This window comes from Plecotus auritus (genome assembly GCF_963455305.1).
Source record: "Plecotus auritus genome assembly, chromosome: 7".
NCBI classification, from domain to species: Eukaryota; Metazoa; Chordata; class Mammalia; order Chiroptera; family Vespertilionidae; genus Plecotus; species Plecotus auritus.
This window is the reverse complement of record NC_137774.1, coordinates 84,238,383-84,254,470: the sequence shown is the minus strand read 5'-3', so window position 1 is coordinate 84,254,470 and position 16,088 is coordinate 84,238,383. Positions and strand designations below refer to the sequence as shown.

General features: G+C 48.7%; 1 protein-coding gene across 1 annotated transcript in view; it reads right to left on the bottom strand.

The window, feature by feature from the left end:
* Positions 1 to 7,877: 7,877 nt before the first annotated feature.
* The window catches only part of XYLT1 (xylosyltransferase 1), a 309,698-nt gene continuing 301,487 nt past the window's right edge, over positions 7,878 to 16,088 (bottom strand). The window contains exon 12 of the mRNA XM_080679050.1: positions 7,878 to 14,481. Within this exon, the coding sequence (XP_080535176.1) occupies positions 14,159 to 14,481 (323 nt within the window). The 3' untranslated portion in view covers positions 7,878 to 14,158. The remainder of the gene's footprint in view (positions 14,482 to 16,088) is intronic.

The following is a 16,088-nucleotide window of genomic DNA, read 5'->3' as shown; positions in this document are numbered from 1 at the left end:
ATTTTTGTCCAGTCTCTTCCTGCACCCCTCATACCCTTTCCCCCTGAGAATTATCAGTCCACTCCCTTTCTATGCCCCTAATTCTATTATATTCACCAGTTTATTTTGTTCCTCAGATTTTTAATTCACTTGATTTTTAGGTTCACTTGTTGATAGATATATATTTGTTGTTCATAATTTTTATCTTTACTTTTTTCTTCTTCTTCCTCTTCTTAAAGAATACCTTTCAGCATTTCATATAATACTGGTTTGGTGGTGATGAACTCCTTTAGCTTTTTCTTATCTGTGAAGCTCTTTATCTGACCTTCCATTCTGAATGATAACTTTGCTGGGTAGAGTAATCCTGGTTGTAGGTTCTTGCTTTTCATCACTTTGAATATTTCTTGCCACTCCCATCTGGCCTGCATAGTTTCTGTTGAGAAATCAGCTGACAGTCGTATGGGTGCTCCTTTGTAGGTAACTAACTGTTTTTCTCTTGCTGCTTTTAATATTCTCTCTTTGTCTTTTGCTTTTGGCATTTTAATTATGATGTGTCTTGGTGTGGTCCTCTTTGGATTCCTCTTGTTTGGGGTTCTGTGCACTTTCTGGACTTGTAAGTCTATTTCTTTCACCAGGTGGGGGAAGTTTTCAGTCATTATTTCTTCAAATAGATTTTCAGTATCTTGCTCTCTCTCTTCTTCTGGCACCCCCATAATTCGGATGTTGGTACACTTGAAGTTGTCCCAGAGGCTCTTTACACTATCTTCATATTTTTGGATTCTTTTTGCTTTTCCGGTTGAGTGTTTTTTGCTTCTTTGTATTTCAAATCTTTGACTTTATTCTTGCGTTCTTCTAGTCTGCTGTTGGGTCTCTGTATAATATTTTTTATTTCAGTCAGTGTATGTTTAATTTCTAGTTGGTCCTTTTTCATATCCTCGAGGGTCTCGTTAAATTTATCGGCCTTTTCTAGGATATTCTTGAAAAGCCTTATAACCGTGGTTTTGAATTCTATATCCAGTTGTTTGTTTTCCTCCATTTCTTTCGTTTGTGACCTGTTTCTTTGCCTCCGCATTTTTGTTGCTTCCCTGAGTTGGTAGGGTAGATTTGTGTGCTAGGTTTCCTATATGGCCCAGTGGGTTGGCCTCCCCAGTTAACGTGAGGTGGACACTCTTGGTGCACCCTTTTGTGGACTGTGTGTACAGCCTTGTTGTAGTTAAGTCTTGATTGTTGTTGGTATCACTGGGAGGAATAGACCTCCAGGCCAGCTGGCTGTGAGGATCAGCTGTGTCTACGCTGTGAGAAGTTCGGTGCTGGAGACATCCTTATAGGATTAGACTTGCAAAATTGCAAAAGCCTCTGTGCTCAGCTTGGATGGGGCGGAGTCTCAGGGTGGAGCAGACAGTCTTGGCTTCCCATCAGCCCTGCCCTTTCGCGAGTGCCTCTAGACCTTTGCCTTCCGCAACTCTCCTGAGTTTCCGCCTGACAGTCCAGATTCCCCCTGTAAGAGCGTGGGTCCCCAGGGGTTGCCCGGAACTGGGGTTCAGTGCAGTCGGAACTAGGCTTCAGTGCAGTCAGGAGCTTCCGACTCCCTTCCGCTAGGGAATGCCTGCGGCAACCTCCACATTCAGCTTTCTCTGTGAGTACTCGCGTGCGCGCGCGTCTCAGACCTGCCGCAGCTCCCCCGGGTCTCCGAGTCTCTGAGTCTCCGTGTGTCTTTCTTTCTACCTGACAGTCCAGACTCCCCCTGTATGAGCCTGGGTCCACGGGGTTTCGCCCGGAACTGGGTTTCAGTGCAGTCGGAACTGGGGTTCAGTGCAGTCGGGGGCTTCCTTCCCTCTCCCGCCAGAGAAAGTCAGCCAGGCACTTAGTCGCCCTTACTCTCTGCGCGTGTCTCCATACCTCAGCCCTCCTTTGCTGCTCCTCTGATTCTCTGTGAGTTTTCCTCTTTCCTTCTAGTTGTAGAATTTCCACTCAGCCAGCTTTCCTGTGGTTCTGGATGATGTCCGTTCTGTCTTTTAGTTGTAGTTTTGAAATTGTTGTGCGAGGCAGCAGTTTAGGTGCTTACCTATGCCGCCATCTTGGTTTCTCCGGGTCATGTTTTCTTATCCATTCAGTCACCCTATGTCTTTTGACTGGAGCATTTAATCCATTTACATTAAAGGTTATTATTGATAAGTATTTTTTATTGCCATTGTTATTTTATTTATGCTTATGATATTCTTTCTCTCCTTTTCTTCTTCTTAAAGCAGTCCTGTTAATATTTCTTGCATTGCAGGTTTGTACTCCTTTAGCCTATTTTTTTTTTTTTTTTTTTTTTTTGATCTGGAAAGCTTTTGATTTCACCATTGATTTTAAGTGATAGCCTTGCTGGATACAGTAGTTTTGGATTTAGGCCCTTGCTTTTCATTACTTTTTTAAAAAATTATTGTTTAAAGCGTTACAAATAGTAGTACATATGTCTCTCCTTTTTTCCCCATTGACCTCCCCCTGACCTCCCCTACCCCCTGGCACATTCCCTCATCGTCACCTCCACTCCCCCAGTGTCTTACGTCCATTGGTTTTGCTTATATACATGCATACAAGTCCTTTGGTTGGTCTCTTACACTCCCCTCCCCACAACCTTCGTCTGCCTTCCTGCTGTTGTTTGACAGTCTGTGTGATGCTTCTTTGCCTCTGTATCTATTTTTGTTCATCAGTTTATAATGTTTTTTATATTCCGCAAATGAGTGAGATCATGTGGTATTTATCTTTCGCTGACTGGCTTATTTCACTTAGCATAAGGCTCTCCAGTTCTATCCATGCTGTTGTGAATGGTAAGAATTCCTTTTTTTTTTTTTTTTTTTACAGCAGCATAGTATTCCATTGTGTCTATGTACCACAGTTTTCTAATCCACTCATCTGCTGATGGTCATTTAGGCTGTTTCCAAATTTTAGCTATTGTAAATTGTGCTGCTATGAACATAGGGGTGCTTACTGGGTCAAATGGCAGTTCCATTTTTAATTTTTTGAGGAAATGCCATACTGTTTTCCACAGTGGCTGCACCAGTCTGCATTCCCACCAGCAGTGAAGGAGGGTTCCTTTTTCTCCGCATCCTCTCTAGCACTTGTTATTTGATGATTTGTTGATGATAGGCTTTTCATTACTTTGATTACTTCATGTCATTCACTCTGGCCTGAAGTTTTTCAAGTGAAAAGTCAGTTGACATTCTAATGGAAACTCCTTTGTAGGTAATTTTCCATCTCTCTTTTGCTGCCTTTAAGATTCTTTCTTTGTCTTTAACATTTGCCATTTTGATTATGATGTGTCTAGGTGTGGGTTTCTGAGTTCATCTTGATTGGGCTCTCTATGCCTCCTGAACTTGTGTGACATTTTCCTTCACCAGGTTGGGGAAGTTTTCTGTCATTATTTCTTTAAACAGGTTCTCTGCTCCTTACTCATCCTCTTCCCCTTTTGTTATTCCTATAATGCAGATGTTGTTATGTTTCATATTGTCCCAGAGCTTTTTAATTCTTTTTTCTATTAGCTGCTCTAATTGGATATTTATTTCTACCTTGTCTTCCAAATCACTGATTTGATCCTCTGCTTCATCCAATCTACTTTTAATTCCTTCCAGTGTATTCTTGATGTCAGATATGTCATTTGTCATTTCTGTCTGGTTCTTGCTCATGGCCTCTGTTTCCTTTTCCATGCATTTATAATTTGCACTAATTTCCTTAAGCATCTTTATGACCATTACTTTGAACTCTATGTCTGATAGATTGCTTGCTTCCATTTCATTTATTCTTTTTTCTGGAAATTCCTTCATTTGGGGTTTATGCTTTTTGTCTCCCCATTTTAGCTGTCTCTCTCTTTTGGCTTCTGTGTATTAGATAGAACTGTTATGCTGCTCAGTTTTTGTGGAATGGCTTTATGTAGAAAGTTTCTTGAGGGGTCCAGTGATGCAGTCTTTGTTCACCTGAGCTGAATACTCTAGGAATGCCCCTTGTGTGTGTTACTTGGGCTCTCCTATTGTAATTGGGACTTGATTGTTGATGTCCTGTTCATGGGAGGGAACTGCCCTCTGACTTACTGCCAGTGAGATTCAACCCCAATGTTGTGCCAGCTGGTATACAGGTGCTGACAGAACCGAACAAGACACAACAGGAACAAACCAAAAATACCACGAAAATATTGCTACTTAGTGCCATAACAACAGGAAAGACTAAGAAGGAAAAATAAGAGAATGCAAAGCAAAGGAAAAATAAAGAGAATACTAAAACACACGTGGGCAAAGACTTAGAGGGGATTTTTAAGAAAAAGGGAGAAAGAAGAAGGCAAAAAAATGGCTATATGGAAGCAAGGAGGAAGCTAAAAGAACTAGTATAGGAGGAAAAAAGAGAAGGAAACAGAAAATAAGTGAAATAATAATAATGAATTTAAAATATAGTGATAATGGATGTAACATATAGATAGAAAAAGTAAAATGAGAAAAAAGAGAAAAGCACAATAAAATAAGGAAAATTAATGATAACAATAAGAATAGACAAAAGTAGAATAGAACCAAAGGGAAGAGAGAAATTGGAGACATGCAAGAAAAAAGAGAAGAAAAAAAAAAGGGGGAAAACAAATATACATAAAAATTACACATACACACACTGACCAAAAACAGAACTGCACACACTCACACAGTGAAAAACCATTGGGTCTGCTATTTGTGGAGCTCGCTGGGTTTTGCTCTGATGTTGTTGAATCTGGTCCGTTGGTGTGTCTATCCTGCCCCCCAGAAGCTTCTCTGGTGCAGATCCATGTGAATTGCTGTCCCTTTCTGGCCCTGGGCAACCTGATTGAGGTCGATAGGTTGAAGCCCCTAGTAGTCCAGCAGGTGGCAACTCCTTAGCCCAGAGGCTGGTTCTGCCTGGAGTCTCACACCTTGATTGTCCCTGTTCTAAGCTCTACTCCTTTCCCCCATGGACCTGGGCTCTGCAGGGATATCCTGGTCTTGGCCAGGATGGTTTGATCAGACTCATGTTGGGCTGGGCATGGTGCCAGTGGCTTGTAGGTGTGGGGGAGCGGTTCTCTCCTTCTAATGCCTCAGCTCTGTCTGGTTTGCTGGTACCTCCTCTTTGTCACCTGCAGAGGCAGAGATTTCCTGCCCCAGGGTGTTCCCCCCTGCCTAAGGTTGCTGTAGGTCTGGTCAGAAGCAGCTGTGTTGCTGTAGGGGGTGGGGGGAGGGAAGGATGAGGGGGAGGAAGAGGGGACCTCCCCTGCATTCCAGGTGGGCAGGGCTGATCTTCCTGGACCTACTGTCCAGCCCCCTTGCTGCTCACCCACAGGAGTTCCTCCAAGAAATAAAAGCCCCGCTCCTTCAATGTTAAGTGTATTCAATGTTAAGTGAGCTCCATTGTGTGGCCCTTCCCACTGGTCAGGAGGAACTCCCCAGGCTTCATGATGGCGGGGTGCTAGGGCTACTCTATCCAGGGACCTCAGCCCCAGGCGTCCACAGCTGCACCCACTCGCAGTCTCCACAGTCAGTGTCCTCGAGGCCTCCTCTCTCAGTCCCAGACCCTCCCGTCTCACCTGCAGATCTGCAGTCTCTTCAGTCTCCTCAGGTCCTCAGTTCAATAGATCCAGGTCAGGGGAAGCTGCAGCCACCTCCCGGCCTTTAGCGCAGTTCCCGCCCCTGAGCCCTGGCGGTGGAGCTGAGCAGCTGGGTTCTAGGGGAGGTGGCAGCACCACAGTGGTGGCAGTGGTTGAGTACACGGCAGGGGCAAGAGCCCTGCTGGGTCAGCGGTGGTCGCAGAGCGGTGGCACAGTGTCCAGGCTGGGTCCTGTCGGGCGCACGGGTTCAGGCTGGGTGTGTGCCAGGTGCACAGAGGCCCCGCAGGTGTCTATGGCAGGCGTGTGGGTCTGGGTGTCACCTCTGTGGGTACACAGGGACCGGGGAGGGGTGCATGTGGGTTCGGGCCCAGGCCATGGTGAGTCTGGATGGTGGCGAAGCTTGGTACCTAGCCACTGCCTCCTCCCAAGGAGGACCTTGTAAACCTTTGAAGGTGGCACGCTCTCCACACTGGAGCTGTGCCCAGGGAGTGGCTGTGGAGGTAGCAGAGGCTCCTTGTGCCCATAGTACAGGGTCCCACAGCTGTTTCCTTAGGTGTACAGCTGGGCGTTGTCTGTGGTGGGCACGCTGGGGCTCCCTCTGCTGCTGCTGCTGTTTACTAGGTGTGCGGACTGGGGGTTGTGTCCTTGGGACACATACGTGTGGGATATGGGGTGGGGGTGCCCCATGGGTTCAGGCCTCAACCGTGGCTAGTCTGGGTGGTGGCAAGTCTGGACGCCTAGCCGCTGCTGCTCCGTGCAGCCTCCTCCCGAGGAGGACCTTGTAAACCCTTCCCAAAGCCTTTTTTTGAGGACTCATATTTGAGCAGAGGAGCGATTGGCTCTAAGATCAGACTAGAGAAAAGGTTTGGGCAAGTGAATCTGGGACTCACCATCTTTCCAAATATAGTCACTCACCACCTCTACCCTATTTAGTGCCAGCTGTAAATCCCCACCTGGGTCTCAGTGCTACTCTTTGCCTTTAAGGATTTGAAGGTTAGTTAAAACACCTCTGCAACCCAGCCACCTGGGTCCTCTCCATCCTTGGTCACAGCTTTCAGGAGCCACATATAAACATTGCTGTGAGGGCAATGGAAGGATGCAGAACCAGTCCTCCTAATGAAGGTCTCTGGGGGATAGGACACCTTGGCTGTAGTTCTGTGATGCCAATAGCTCTGTAGCTTCAGGCAAATCACCTTACCCATCTGAGTTTCTGAATTTTTACCTATAGAATTAAGGGGCTGAAATGTGGACTTTCCCACAGGAACATCTGAGTTTGCATTTCTGGGTGAATTATTAAATATAAGGTTTGCTGCTGTAAGAGATAAATTTTCAGTTGCATATGCAGTATATGCTTATTTCTTTTCATGTCACAGTCAAGAGGGTTGACAGGCCAGATGGCCTTCCATGTTGCTACCCAGGGGCCTGCTCCTCTCTCATTGTGGCTCTCCCTCTTTTAAGTTGGGGTTGCAAGAAGAGCAGTCGATCAACTAATCAATGTCTCAAATCAAGATGATTCAAAACACTTGCGCTGGTACACAGGGAAATAGAGGAGGCTTCATGGGAAGTTTTTTGGTTTTGTTGTTTCGGTGCACTGTTCCTGGAAGTACTGCTATACCGGGTCCATGTGCAGAGTGGACAGAACAAGCTCCTATTCCTTCTCCCTGCTTTGAAAATCCATTTACTACGGTACATTGTCCTCAGAGGATGTATCGGATCTTAAACTGATAAGAACAGACACTTCACTTGATCTTAGCCTAAAGGCTGAGAAGTGAATTTCCTGGGAAATTTTATGGGCCAGGTCTAAAAGTGCATTCACCTATTCCACCTGCATTCTATTGGCCAAAGTTGGTCATAGAGCTACACCTAAGCACAAGGAAGTCTGGGAAATGTAGTCTAGCTGTGTGGTAAAGAGGAAAGGAAAACAGATTTGCTACATAACCAGCCAGCTGGGTGAAAAAAACTGTTTGCCACCTTAGATGGCAGTCCCTCTTCCCTAACTTCTACTTAACCAAGGGTGTAAAACCATATACTTCTGCCTCCACCAGGGGAATCATTTCCAGGCGTTGAGAGAGGACAGCAGGCTTGATTAGGAAGTGTGTCCTCACATCTAGCTTTTCCCAAGAGAGGCCCAGTTTATGCCTGTGGTTTCATCATTCCTTTTAGTTGGTGTTCCCTTGATGCTCTAAAGTTCCCAGTGTGGATGAAAATTACATAGTCACCCTAATCCTGGGGGTGGATAGCACAGAGGACGAGAATACCAGGGTGTGCAAAGGTACATGAAATTGCTAAAAAGAAGAAGCCACACAGCCACTGTTCCATAAAGACAGTATTTTTTTTTTTTTAATTTTAAAATTCTGCTTCTGAAAACACGGTATGACAGAAAGCATCTATGTACACCTGCAGTGTTTTTGGTATGGTACAGTATTTATTACATCCACTGTTTTCTGCAAAAAAATTTGCTTTGTCAGACAGAAACAAACTCCCCTAGACACAAAAAAATACAGCTAAGGCACAATTTCGTTGTTTTTCTGCTAAATGAAAAGACAGAAAAGGTGCAAAAATGGGCAGGTAGTGCAATCATTTCCGAGAATCACATTCTACCTCGAGGAAAAAGCATTCGGGTGATTGGAACTTTGATTACTGGTCAATTTCAGATAGCTCAATATCTCTTAAAATACTCCTTTAAATAAATAGCAAAATATCTACATCTTTCAGCGTGTGCCGTTTGAATTCTCTCTTTTTTTTTAAAACTCTATTTACAGATTCTCTCTTTTTAAAAAAATCAATACGTTACAAAATATTTCTGTACAGTTTTATGCATATTATGATCTATAACAAAATAGTTATTTTTAAAAACTATATCACCACATGTCTTCGGGAAAAGAAATGAAGGGGACGGTAATAACTTATTGTGAGGCCTCTAAAAAAATACCCAATGCTACTGACAACATAATAAGAATTTAAAAAAAAAAAAACAAAAAAGGACTACAAAGACGATTGCGCGCAATTCCAGTGAATTTCCTATGAAAACCCTGGGTTGTCTTTGGCCTCCATCAGCCCTGGAGCGACGGAAGGGAAAAGGAGGGGCTCTGGGCGTAGGGAGAGTGTTGCCCCTTGGAGAACACGACCCATTCGCTGGGAATAGTTAATGCTATCTCTTTCCTGGCAGGAAGGACGAAGAGATAAATTGAGAAACTCTCCTGATTCACCCTTGACTGAAGTAGGTAAGTCACGGCGTCTTTGGGAAGGGGAGGGTTGGAAAGCCGGTTAGCACTCCGCGGGGGTAATGAAACCAGCCCACTCACCACAGCGGTGCTGGGAGGGGGGAGAGCTGCAGGAGCTGGCGGTGAGCACCCAAGTCTTCATTTCGCCCATGGGAAACACTTACGAATATTTTTCTTAAAGACGACAGTTATTAGCAATTTCTAAGCATCTGCAAACTACAGATTGGCCGCCCCTTGCTTAGGAGGTTTCCAAGAAAGCTTCAAGGGGCTCTTTCTTCTCGGATGTGGGTGGAAACGGGAGGGAGAGGGCGGTCAGCTTTCCAAAAATAATTTTAAGGCCACATTTCAAAAAGGAGAACCTAAGGCTTTTTGGGGGTGGGGATGGGGAGAAGATACACAAGTCAGAAGAAAGCGAGAAATGGAGAAGATGAATTAGGAATGGAGGTGGTGGCGGGCAGAGCCTGCTTTCCTGGGCAGAGGCAGCTGGAGAACTCCCAGCAGAGTGGACGGGGAAGGGAGGGCCACGTGCTCCCCACATGGGGCGGGGCAGGGACAGAACCAAAGACAACGTGAGGGGGTGAGGGGCGGACACAGGTGGCGCAAGAAAGCCCTCCTCAGTCTTAAGAGGGGTCTATACAGTATTTTGTTTGCAGGGTGAAAAATAATAAAACTTCAGAGAGAGAGAGAGAAACACAGAGAATTTGCATAGATTGTACATTCAGCCCAAGCAGATTTGGCCACCTTTATCCCCCCCCCAGGTAAACTTCTCAGCAGACACAGTGAGGTAGCGCCTGTGGTAGACCCATGGGCAAAGTAAGGTAACTGAGGCAGAGGCTGGGAGGACATTCTGGGAGTGAGCTCAGCTCCAGCAGGGCTTCCTGGGAAGCTTCCAGATGTGTGGCAAGCTGGCTGCTAAAACCTGGGATTTGGAGAGAGCCGGGCTGTTTCCCATGCCACCCCCTCTTCCTGGCCCCAGTCCTTGACCCCTCTGCCTGGGTGTGATGGAATTCCCGAAGGTGTGGACCTCCTTGGGTACAGGAGCAACCGTTGGGGTCTCCAGATTGTGTCCCTCCTTCCCTTCAACACAAACTGTGTGGGGATCAGGAGAGCGGGATGAGCCAGTTCTCCCGGGATACCTCCTTGGTGGGAATGACTAGGAAGAGATTCCTGTTCCCTTCAGCGTTCAACAGGAGCTACTATTTTTGCCCTTTTCTTAATGCTGGCTTTCCTCACCTCACTGGGGCATGCCTCACCTCCTTTTCACCTACTTTTGCAGAGCAAGGTGCACAGGCTGAGCTGTGGAATTTCTGTGCCCATCCTCTGTTAAAAAATAAAAATTGCCAACACTTAAAAATCAGATTTCCTATTGAAGTCTGGATTTCTGGCTTCCTTCACCAAACTGGAAGGTTCTGCTGAGCGGCACCTGCATGCTCACAGGCACTGCAGGCTGGAGCTGGGGAGCCGCTGCTCTTTTTGGAGGGGCCGTGTGCCGCCAGCAAACCCCAGACCCCGCCACTCCCTACTGTGTCACACCAACTACTAGGGTCCCGGACCCCCTGGATATCTGTGACCTTGACCATGGGGTGCCTGGCAGGCCTTTGCCAACAGCTTTTCTAGTGTCTCAGCCTTGGCTGCTGCTGGGGGAGCTTGTGTTCTGAGTTCCCAGGGACCGTGGCTGGGAAAGGGGTCTCTGCTCACATCCCACACCCAGCAGCCACTTCTCCCCTCTATTCTGCACCTTCTCAGCAAAGAGACCAGGTTCTAGCCTGTGACCTTCTTGAACCTGGACTCTAGAGAACCAGGAGGAAGCATGGACCTGGGCCCAGAGTAGGTGCGATCTGCACCTTCATGGGCTTGTGTGGCCTTCCGTGCTCAGCCTCTCTCAAGGCCACCTGCATTGTAAGAAGTTCAGCCAACAATGGGAAATGAAGTTAGAATGCCTCAGGACCTGATCAGAAAGGCCTTGCTCCATAGGAAGGAACGGGTGCATTTGTTAAACATGGGGGGCCATGGGAATTTCTCCCCGCCCTCCCTCACCGCCCCCCGGAGACATAGCGTAAGGCCTGGGCAGTGGCACTTGGGAGGGCTGTCTCCCTCCTCACCAGGCCACTAGGAGGGAGAGTGGTTCTAGGGACCTCAGCGGTTCAAATGGGAACTGTGGAAAACACTGTGAAAAAGAGAGTCCTCGTAGCCTGGTGAGGAGGGAGAAAGGGGGCCTGCAGGTCACCGGGCAGGCTGGGAAATCATGCCGAGTGCCACAACCTACTCACTGCTTCCTTCTGCCCAAAGCTGACCCTGTCCCACCTTCCAGCTTTCCTGCAGTCCCGGGACCCAGCGGTGACGGCCCACAGCCACTGTGCCGCAGCCTGCACAGGGAGCGCTTCCTGAGACCTCGGCCTCATGCTTTTCACTAACGCCCTTGGGCACCATTGCTGAAGGCTGCCTGACCAATAAACCATACTCAGGCAGATTAAAGAATGAATTAAACCATTTTCCCTGGAAAAGATCGCTTTTTATCCAATCATCCTGGGCTTTGTTTGGAATTCTCTCTCTCTCTCTCCCTTTTTTCCCAAATGTAACATCTGCAAAGTTATTTTCTGTCCAGAAACAAAAGACATTAAGAAATAGCCAGATGACTTCTCTGTGTCCCAGAACTCACTGCGGGAAGCGGTGACTGAAGCCAAGGACAGGGATGGGGTGTGGGTGTCCCCAGAATAAGCCAGCTCTGCCACTGCCCCACCTGTTTCAGGGTGGGAAGAGGAGGCAGCCTCATCAGCAGGTGCAGGAGGGCCTGTGCAGGAGCCTGCAGGCACACACTTCGCACAGGGGCCTGTCAGGGCTGCACGATCGCAGCTGCTGCAAATGACATTGCGGGAAACACCCACATCCTCGTGGCCTGGGGTGGAAGGAGGAGGGAGGCTCCCTGGGCAGCTCGGACAGGCGCAGGATCACGGGGCAGAGAGAGGATGTGGCACAGGCCTCCCACAGCTTGTAAGTCCATTTAGAGATTACAGGGGCTTTCTGAGAAAGCCACTCTGAGGTCCCTAGGACCACTGTTGACAGTGGCCACCACCTGGCCCCATCCGACCACCTACCCTCTTCCTGACATGGATTCTTTTCCTCCCAGGCTCGGAGCAGCCGGCTTCCCTGTGCATCTTGTCATGTTACATGGAAGCGCATGGGCAGACTGGCCGAGGGAGGTATGTCAGGAGGAGGCAGAACGGTTGAACTCTGTGGTCGGCACACTCTCCCGCCACAGGTGCTCGGCCTGTCCTGTGCCTGGGGTGGGAGTGGGGATGGCTCAGGAATTCCAACACCCCCAGGAACAGGAGCGGGGGCTAGATGAAGCTAACACCCTGCATAGGGAAATGTGAGGCTCCGTTGTTCCCGAGGTTCCCCCTTTCAGCCAGTGCATGATGCTGAACGAAGCATTCACCTCATGCTGTCCAACACCCCTGCTGAGGACACGGAGAATGTAGGGCAGACACACACACGCATAGAAACAGAGAGAGACACTAGGAGCTGGGTGAAGGGGGAAGTACAGGGAGGGGGAGGGCTGGGGCGCCTTTTGTGAATAAAGGCAGCTTCAGTTAGTAAGATAACATAATTGACAAGCTGCAAAAACAGCACCTACTAATTAGTCATTGACTAAAACATATAAATAATAAATATCTAAAGTGTCCTTTCTCTATATCCTCCATTGCCCATAGGACATCCTGCCTTGCTGGGTGGGGGATGGGGTGGTTACAGGGGCAACAGCTGAAAGGTCATCGGAGCAAACTGCAGTACCTTCATATTCACGCTGGGGAGACACACCAGGAACTGGCTCTCCTGGAAGGGCAGTTTGCAACCAGGGGTGGGACTTGTCCAAGGGAACCCTGCCCTTTGTGGGAGGTGGGATCAGAGGAGGAAGCGAGTCTCCTGCGAGAGGCTCTCAGAGGAGCAGGGGACCCTCCACGGGGCACATGGCAAGGAAATTCTCCAGGCTTCTGGGAGCTCAGGCCGCGGGAATACCACTATCGTTTAGGCCAGTGGTCGGCAAACTCATTAGTCAACAGAGCCAAATATCAACAGTACAACGATTGAAATTTCTCTTGAGAGCCGAAAACCGACTTCTGCACATGGGCCACGAAGTTTCTATCGCACTGTACATGCGCGCCTGCATGTGGTATTTTGTGGAAGAGCCACACTCAAGGGGCCAAAGAGCCGCATGTGGCTCGTGAGCCGCAGTTTGCCAACCACTGGTTTAGGCTTTAAACAAGCAGACACTCAAGTGTCCCACTTTTACACAGCATGTCGCCTGGGATAAAGAAGGGCATGAATTTAAAAACCAAATCGGAAATGCTTTTTCCTGGACGTGAAAAGTCTGGTTTGGTCACTCCCAACAGCACCGACTGTGCGATTCCCAAAGGTATGGGGGAGCCTGACCTCAGAATGGAAAGGCTCAGGCCGGGGACGGATATTGCTGTGCTGTCTAGCTCAGGAGTTTTGCTCCAAACCATCTCTAGGAGTTTCATGGCCATGGGCCCCAGTGTTCCCACTGTCAAGGATCAACAAGGTCCTGGTCTTGGTCTCCTGGCCCATGAATGGCTGGAGACATGATGTTCATCATCCTATTTTCCCTCGAGGGAGGGGGCATGGAACCCAGGACATTTGGCAGTCACACCTTGCTGGACCTTGGCCATGTCACACCACAGGCTTCCCTGCTCATGTAGTGACTAAGAAGGGCTGGTGGGAGGCCTGGAGCCGTCCTGGGCCTGCTGCCTCCTTGGGGAGGGCCCGTGAGCATGATTTCAGTGACCTGTCATTTCAGCGCTGGCACAGGGTTTCCTGGGCCAGAGGAGCGGGAAGAGGAGCCGAAGGGTGGGGCTGGCGATCAAACCCACCATCTGGGCAGTGCTTTTCAAACTGGGTTTTGCAGAGCCCTTGGGTTCTGAAGAGGTACCTTAGGAGATGCCCTTGGCGAAGGGACCGCCCGGTGGGCTGAGCGCTGAGGAAGAACCTCCCTCTCCCTAGCTTCGCCCAGAGCAACCTGGATTTAACCTGCACCTGGAACTCCACCCACCACTGCGCTTCGTAAACAGAGTTCTGCTGCTCAAAGGAAAAGTCTGAGAATCACTCGTCTGGGGGGTTGGTCACTGGAGGGGAAGACAAGGACCCTGTAGGACTCGAGGACCAGCCGGAAGAGGTAAGACCACACCCCCAGGAGCCAGCTTGCCAAATGCAGGTCATCGGCAGACCCTGCTTTGGCCTCAGAACCTTCCTTCTCCATCATTCTATGGCCAGGAGAGCCCCTCCCACAAAAGGCACCCCCAGGGTGGGAGGCCCTCTGGCTGTGTTCCCTTTGACATCCGCTGCGGCCCACCCATATCCAGTGCTACCTGAGCCGGCCGTCGGGTTTGACTGCCCCCAGCTCCGACTTGGGGTCCGGGCTGAAGGAACTCCAGGCCGTCTGGCTGCAGGTCTGCATGACCGGGCAGGCGGTGGGGCCTGTGGTGCAGATGTCCATGGCGGTCCACATGCTGCCCACCAGCGAGTCCAGCCAGCGCTCCAGCACAGCGCCGGTGGAGGCCGCGTTCCTCCGAGCCTGCTCCACCTGGGCCGGGCTGACGGGCAGGCTGAGGACGGGGTTCAGGCTCTGGAAGCTCTGCTCCATGTAGGCGCCACGGGGGGGTCCGTTGTGCAGCTTCAGCGCCTCCTCTGAAAGCAAAGGGAACCATCACATCATTAGAAGAGCCATGAACCTGGCACCTGCTGTGTGCCTGGCACCATGCTGGGCACTGGTGTGGCACCACTTAATTCGCAGGACAGCCTCATGAGGAGGCTGTTTCCTTAGCCCCACTGCACAGATGAAGAAACTGGGCCTGAGACAGCTATGAGCCCACTTCAGAGCAAAGTTCATTCATCCACAGATTTTCCCAGCATCTTCTACAGTCCAGACATTCATTCAGTTCATGTTTACTAAACATCTACTATTTGCAAGGCGTTCATTCACCCATTTATTTGGTAAATGTTTATTCCAAGCTCTACTCTATGGGATGGAGAGAACAAGACAGTCAAGGAGATTGCAATCCAGTGGGGTGGACTGATGACAATAAAGGGGGAAAAAAATAAGGTTGTTTCAATTAGTGATAAGAGTCATGAAGGAAATAAACGGGGTATTGAGTCAGAGCAGGGGGTTGGCACACTATGGGCCCCCACCCATTGTTCTAAATAAAGTTTTATTGGAACATGACTAGACCCATTTGGGTAGATATTGTCTGTGGTTGCTTCTGTGCTACCACAGCAGAACTGAGTGGTTGAGACAGAGATTATAAGTGGCCCCCAAACCTGAATATATTTACTATCTAGCCCTTGACAGCACAAGCCTTCCGATCCCTGAATTAGAGTTACTAGGGTATTTACTTTAGATGAGGTGAGCAAGGGAGGCCTTGCTGAGGAGGTGACATCTGAGCTGAGCGGTGATTAATGTGAAGGAAGAAAAAAGCCACATACAGATCCTGGGCAGAGGGAGCAGTGAGCACAAATCCTTATTCAGCATCTTTTCCCAAATCACATAGGTAATGGGAGTCGGAGCCGGGGTTTGAACTGGGTCTAATGATCTGAGATCCTGGTGAGGAGCCCTGCTCTTGGCTGCTGAGTGCCCGCCATGAACTCTGTATCAGCCACGGGTTTCTGCTTTGTCCCGGACAGGGTTGGAGCATGAACAGACTACTGGGAAGTATCCTGGAGAGCAGATGCTTGGACCAGAGTGGGCGGGAGGTCCCACTGACTCTCACAGCAGCTCCTCCTTGCTGAGCAACCATGCCTTGGGCAGAGCACAGGGACTGCAGTTAGACTGTCTGGGTCTGAATCGCCATGTCCCACATACCAGGGGTGTGACTTCTGACTTCAAAGCCCAGTGCCTCAGTTTGCTCATCAGTAGAATGGGTAGAGTACTAATACCTTCCTCACAGCTTCATGATGATGAAATGTACTGACTCACACAAAATGCTTACAGTGGCAATCAGAATATAAGTGCTTGGAAAGGTTCAGCTTGAATGACTGTTGTTGGTATTATTGGTACACAATACACACATGCACAACTATTGGGCTGGTGTTATTCTCCCCATTTTATAGATGGGGAAACAGAGGCAGCTCTGCTAGAGACAGATCTGGGGTTAAGTCTAAGACTGGCTGACTCCAAAGCTAGTGTTTGTCTTCATGATAATCTACTGAAGGCTCATCCATCAACTGGAAGCTAAAGCAGTAGTTTTGTTTTTGTTTTTCCATCGCAGAGCCAGTCTTTCAAAGACTTGGTTTCCCCA